At 33.2% G+C, this 6,812-nt stretch overlaps 1 protein-coding gene across 2 annotated transcripts; it reads right to left on the bottom strand.

Moving 5' to 3' along the window:
* On the bottom strand, positions 435-5,627 carry LOC109359253. Of its 2 annotated transcripts, none has more exons than XM_019603844.1 (3): positions 5,353-5,627; positions 2,109-2,179; positions 435-595 (listed from the first exon to the last, which is right to left on the bottom strand). In XM_019603844.1, exons 1-3 carry the CDS (start codon positions 5,539-5,541, stop codon positions 559-561), a joined length of 297 nt encoding a protein of 98 aa, XP_019459389.1. In that variant the 5' UTR covers positions 5,542-5,627; the 3' UTR covers positions 435-558. The 2 variants fall into 2 exon arrangements, with proteins under 2 accessions (XP_019459389.1, XP_019459390.1); XM_019603845.1 differs by having other exon boundaries at positions 435-632; positions 5,353-5,625.

Genomic DNA, 6,812 nt, shown 5'->3' with positions numbered 1-6,812 from the left:
TTTTCCTTCATAAACAATAGCTAATGAGACAAAGAATACTAACATAAGCTCTTTACCTCAAAAGATAATGATTTTATCTCAAAAGAAAAATGAAAAGCAATAATGATTTCAATGAATTAGATGTAGTTCTACCTTTGAAAATGCATTAAACAAAAATGAAATGGCAAGAGAAGTAACATTTTCTCTTTCTAATAATAATAATAATAATAATAATAATAATAATAATGATAATGATGATGATGATGATGGTACCATTATGCATAAATACATTAAATAAAAAAGTCAAGTGATTATTCAATTCAATGAAAAAATGAAGTAAACACCAAATGACAGAAAGGTTTGCAAATTGCTTGCACTAGAATACAAAGCCATGCAACTAAGTATGCTGCAACATAATTATGCAACCCAAAGACAAAAGCAGAGAAAATACATAGACAATCATATGAATTTGATATTTGTGCATGAAATCTTTATCTCTTCAAACTACCACATTGTGAATGCTTTAAATTGTCACTTCACAAGGGATCCAAAGTTCCAAACCACCAGAATAACAGTAAGTCATGACTGAGCCTTCTGTCTTGAATCATCCATGTTCCTAATCAAATAGATGTTAATTTTATTTCATACAAGACCTACAAGGAATACAAATCATGAAATAGCACAAGACTAATGCTTTTTTTTTTGTATAACCATGGGTATCCTTTCACCCTATATGGGCCAGAAGCTAATCTCTTTCAGGTTACGTGGGTGCCCCTCCCAACAAGTGTCGCACTCACAGAAATTGAACTTTTGACCTTTGACCTAGTACGATAACTATGGATCTAGTGGAACCTTACCACTAGACTAACGCTTTGTTGGTCGAAGACTAATGCTTTTATATACCATATATGTATCTTCATAAAAAATAAAAAAAATTAGGTGCCAATAATCCATTATCCACCAATACACCCACTTGAAAATTCATCCATGAAAAAATAATTGAATAATGTTGGATTGTGTTTTTTCATGGATAGTTTATGATTCATCCTTGTTTTTTATTTCAACCAATTGGGTTAAACTAAACTAAAGGATGGATTAGTTTGGATCTAATTAGATGTTGTTTTAATCCATTAATTGAGAACTAATCTCAGCTGGGTAAAGGTGGAAGAGTTGTATCCTGAGAAAAGAACTTATGAAGCAATGTAAATTTTTCTAGATGGCAATAAAAAGTATAGAAGTTCCTTTTCATGTATGGATTATGATTGAGTTCAGTGCATGCCTAAACCATATTTTACTAATTTCTCAATTTTGTTACAGTTGTACACCTAAAGAATCATATACAAATTTCTCTAGACTGAAAGAAAGTACCAAACAATTCTTACAGAATTTCAGATCTTAGGCAATTCATATCCTCCACCTCATCCCCAAAATATAAAATAACTCAAGTGAAAGTGATGGGATCATAACTAAATTCATATTTATGTATAAACTTTCAGCATTTATGAAACCTGATATAGTGTGATACCAGTTCAATCTAGTATACAAACCAAAGAAGAATAAAAAGGGGGTGGGGCATTGCTTACTCAGCCATGATCATCGTCTCACCTTATTTCTCCTATATTATACCTTAATTACTAGAGGTCTATCAGAAACCGATGCCTAAATTTGTTACTGAAGTCTCTCCATCACTAATACCCTGTACGCCTCATTTATGTTATCGAATGGAGACAAGATTTTCATGAAGGGTCATTATAGAGGGTTTCATACTATTAGAACTTCAATGTTAAAACCGTAATAGCCACACCAATCTTATCCTTTTCCCCTTCCAAATCCATGTGGATAATATGAAAATAATGCTTTTTTCCACTAGGTCGGGACAGCGAGACAGGTACATTGATAAAAAGACATCATTATGTTTTATCGTAAACCTTGTACACAAAATCGGCATTTAAATTTAAGTCTTCTTTTATAATTAAGCAGAAAGTGTGGTTAAGAGAATTCAGAGGAAAACTAATATCAAATTATTTTTCTCTTCCTTCTTCGTTCTTCCTAATGATTGTTTGACTGGCACAAATATATGATCAGTTTGCATATATATATTTCTGCAAGTAAAAAGAGAATGTGCTTACTTATTCTGTGTACGTTGTCTTATCCCAAGTTTCGCTCTTAAATTCGCACCTGCTTCCACGAGATCTTCCACCTATACGAAATAATATCAAGTACATGAGAATAGTCATCAAATCTGCATCTTAAGAATGATCAGACATGTGTTTACTGAAAACCAACATGAACAGAAACAGAACCCACAGTCAAGTGTAAAAAGCATCAATAGTTCTCTTAACTTCAATAATAATTAAACATTCCACTTGTCATTTTCCCATCTTCTATGCCCACAAAAACAAAACAATATTCAAAACTAGATATCGTAAACAGTGATGTATGAAATGCACATGGTCTGATTTCCAGTTTTTACTTCTTTCACAACAACCATAACCATCTTTAGTATCACCCAGTACAAACAACCAAGTAAGAAGAAACCTCACGGATTGGACACCATTCTGTAGTGGGCAAAGATCAACCGCATATGAGTTACGACACATTAGGTTCCGTATAGGTCAAAGGTATGAGAGGAGGTACTTAGGTTTTTGAACTACATAGGGATTTCACCATCGAAATAAAAAAATGTGCCATGTTGAGGCAATAAAGTCAAAAAGAAAGAATGATATTCTCTAAACTTAAACAGCTTCACATATTTCTTTTTACGCCCTGAATTACATACAAACACCTTTTTCGTCTCTCGAATAAGAATGACCCTTGACCTCAGTTGTAACCCTTCTATGCGTATGTGAGCACTTTCTTTTTGGGATGGCGGCGGGTACTTATTAATATACTTCCACCACCTCCAACACAATCCTGATGTGCTTCAGCACCCTCACATATATTCCTACTAAAACTAAGACATGGAAAATGTTCTAGCATCTCCAAGAACTTGCTTGGATTTCATGTTTATTATGTCCACTGGATGCTATCCTTGGGATTTAAAATTGATCAATGTGATCCTCGACATAAAATTAAATACCAGTGGACATGATAAACAAATCCAAGCAAGTTCTCGGAGATGCTAAAACATTTTCCAGGTCTTATTTTTAGGAGCACCTTTTTCACATCATTTTACCATTTTGCAGCTACTTTATCAGTTAGTTTCACCAAACATGTAATCTTCATCAGCCTTCAGTCTCCAGGCTCTGGGTTTTTTCAGCCCCCAAATGACTTTTCAGCCTTCAACTGAATTTTCAGCCAGTTTTACCAAACACACCCATTAAGTGATCACATGACTAGCATGCATTTACCCTTTGAATCACTGGATTTACATTATTTAAATAATTCTGCACGCATTATAATGTTGTTCGGCCCATGTAGCCGACCCCACCTAGTGGGATTAAGGCTTGGTTGTTGTTTTTTGTTGTCTGATGTTAAACAATTAATTGGTAATTTCCTCCTGCTAAACCTGAAACTAAAACATAATGTTTCTTGCAACACTAACAACGTATGAATATCCTTTCTACCTTGCTTACTAAGGACGGACCTAGGTTAAGCTTGTTGGGGGAACTTCCCCCACAAGGATTTTAACTGTTCTTAATATTATATATTATGTGTAAAAATTGCCCCTAAAATGTAATAGTAATACTCCATATTTTTAATGTTATATGTTTATGTATGTGTTGCCTTACTTGAATTGCTTTAAAATATAGCTTATAAACAAGCCAAATACCTATTTCACAATTCACTTTACAGGGTTACTTGATCAGACAAATAAACCATCTCTTTTTCTCCACTAAAATCGCATTACTCCAAACCCAACTGTATTCGGCAAGCAACAAAGCTTTTCTTGACCTCTTAACTCAGAACATGGATTCCACTGCCGAATACCTCACTTTACTATGCACGACCTTCATTGGTAGCTTGGATTCTCTAGAATGGAAACTTCTTGCCATGACCAGAAACCAATAAACCACAAACAACTCAAAACCCATTTCACAATTCAACCCTCCTTAATTATCTAATCACATAAACACATCCTTTTTTCTCCGGAAACCCGCATTTTCATCCACACTCATCTTCCATATACTAGCAACAAAGCCCATTTCATTGCAAACGTAGCTATATGAACATCCTCTTTCTACCCATTCAACCTTCTGTAATTACCAGAAACAAATAAACCACAAACAACCCAATACCCATTTAATATTTCTCTCTCTAGAATTACCCGATCACACAAATCCATCATTTTTTCCCAACGTAAACAACCATGTTAGTAATTTCTTCCTTTTCAACCTCAAAAAATACTAACACAAAAGTTTCATCAAAGTCTAGCAGTATACATATATCACCTTTCTAGCTTGACCTTGCTTGCTAACTTAAATTGTGTCACTTGTATAGTAAGGAGACCTTCTACAACAACCACAAAGCAACGTGACACAAACAAACCAAACCCCAAAATCCATTTCACAATTTTTGTCTAACTAAAAAATAATCACACATTCACTTTCAAGGAACACAAACTCACCCTGTTGTTTAAACTAAAACAATATTTTTATTCACACCAAAGTTCATCTTAAAATCAACAAAAATACCCTTTTCAGACCACTAACCCATAACATAATACACATAACCACTACACCACCTTCATCCTCAATCCAAAATAAAAAATTAAACAATGCACCCCATATACACCAAATTAAAAACAAAATGGAATCATGATTTCGAAAACAACCCATAAATTGTATAAATGTATGGTTTATTAGGTGTATTGGATGGTTAACATCTAAATTTAAATCTGTGAACCGTGATCAATCATATTTGATCCTTAACATCCACTACACAATGGGACTAGCTCTCTTGATTAGTTTTCTCCATACATCCGAATCGAACTCAGGGAATCAGGCTTGCACCACCACTTCTTGAAGTTTATTAACATGTCATTAAAAGATGGTGTACAAATTATAAAAAATAGGTAATCAGTGTTGTGTTCTAAACTGTGGTTGTTACCAAAGGTATCCTCTCAACCTATGGATAATGAAATAATCTCTTTCGGAGTGCGTAAAAACCCTCCAACAAGTGTAGCTCACATGAATTAAACTTTTGACCTTTTGACCTATTCGGGGATCTGGTAGAGCCTTGCACTATTAGACCAATCAACGCCTTGTTGTTGGTTGTCACCGCAATTACATTAAATTAACATAAAATGCGGCAGACGCGATCGCCATGCCGCAAAACCCCTACATTACATTGTCAACTGCGAACCGCAATTTAAAACACTGATACGAATAATTAGTAGTGATAAAAAGAGTAATACTAGTAATAGTAAAGTACCTTATGGATGCCGTTATATTTGAGGATGAGGACGGAGGCAGAGGCGGCGCTGCCAAGGAAGAGGGAGGCGACGGCGAAGGCCTTGAGAGGCATGAAACGATTATCACCAGAATAGCCTTTAGTTAAAGAACGAACACCAAATCCAAATTGTGTAGCAGTTGCAACACCCCATATCCATTCACTCTTCATTTCTTCTTATTCTTCTTCTCTAAAACTTCAATTTCGTATAGTATATACGATCCTGCACTATTTAGGGCACTAGAGCCGATGAATAATAATCAAGATTGTAATATTCACTAGCTTTTTACTTCAAGGTGTAACATTATTTAACTTCAAAGGGTTTACATCGAGAGATAATCATGAGTTTAGTGAAATTATATAAATTATCTTTCACTTTTGTACGCTTATTTACCCCTTTAATTTTTATACTATTGATTGCATTTATACGAGAAATAAGTGTATTTTTAAAAAAATATGATAAACGCAATTGTTAAACAAAACATTGTACATTGTGGAGAGAAATTCAAATCTTTATTATTTGTTGTTACAAAATGCATCAACAATTCTAAAAAGATATTGTTTAAATTCGTTGTTATATTATATCATAACGAACCAAAAAATAATAAAGAGATATTGATTTTCATATATTATTTGGACTTATCTCCATAATATACCATGTTTTGTTTAACTAAATTGCATTTATCACATTTTTTATTTAAAAGATTACACTTAATTCTTGTGTAGGAATAGTCAATGTAATGAAAATATAAAAACTATGGTTTTGTGTAGGTGTAAAAAATGAGAAGTGGTTTATGTAATTTTACTAAACTCATGGGACATCAGTATAATTTGCTCTAAACATATAGATTTCTTTGGTCCTTAACCCTCCTCCTTCTTGATAATATATATTTTATCCTTTTTTAAAATTTAAGTTTATCTAGGCAGATATGTCCTTTGTATTAAGAACTTATCTTAAAAAATATGAATTCTTTAACTATGATTTATCTTAGAATAATTGGATTGATGTCTCCAAAATATAACCACATATGCTTTTTGTATTATCATATTTGAGAATTATAGATAATCCAAATATGATCTAAAATTTAATAGCATAAAGTTTGTAATTTTTATTATTTCAAATGACCTTAACACTAGAATTATTGAGAACCTAGAAGGCATTCAAGGTTTTAATATGAAGACCGTAATCTTGGGCTCTCATGATTTATAGTTCGTTTGTATCACCCATTTGGAATCACTTTACAAGATAATATCATTATTTCTCTCTTCATTACTTGAGTAATTCTCTTAGGGCATTGTTCTTAGGGATGTCTTTGTGTTAGGATTGTTTTTAGCTTGAAATTATGAGTGTTTCAAATTTTAATTCGGTTTTGATGTTATTTGAGATTTTAGGTCAATTTGTGATTCGGGTTGTGTGTTTTTGGTAGGTTTAGGCTAGTTCA

The sequence above is a fragment of the Lupinus angustifolius genome, chromosome LG11, assembly GCF_001865875.1.
Source record: "Lupinus angustifolius cultivar Tanjil chromosome LG11, LupAngTanjil_v1.0, whole genome shotgun sequence".
Classification (NCBI taxonomy): domain Eukaryota; kingdom Viridiplantae; phylum Streptophyta; class Magnoliopsida; order Fabales; family Fabaceae; genus Lupinus; species Lupinus angustifolius.
The sequence above is the reverse complement of the archived record's forward strand: the minus strand, read 5'-3'. Positions and strand labels throughout refer to the sequence as shown.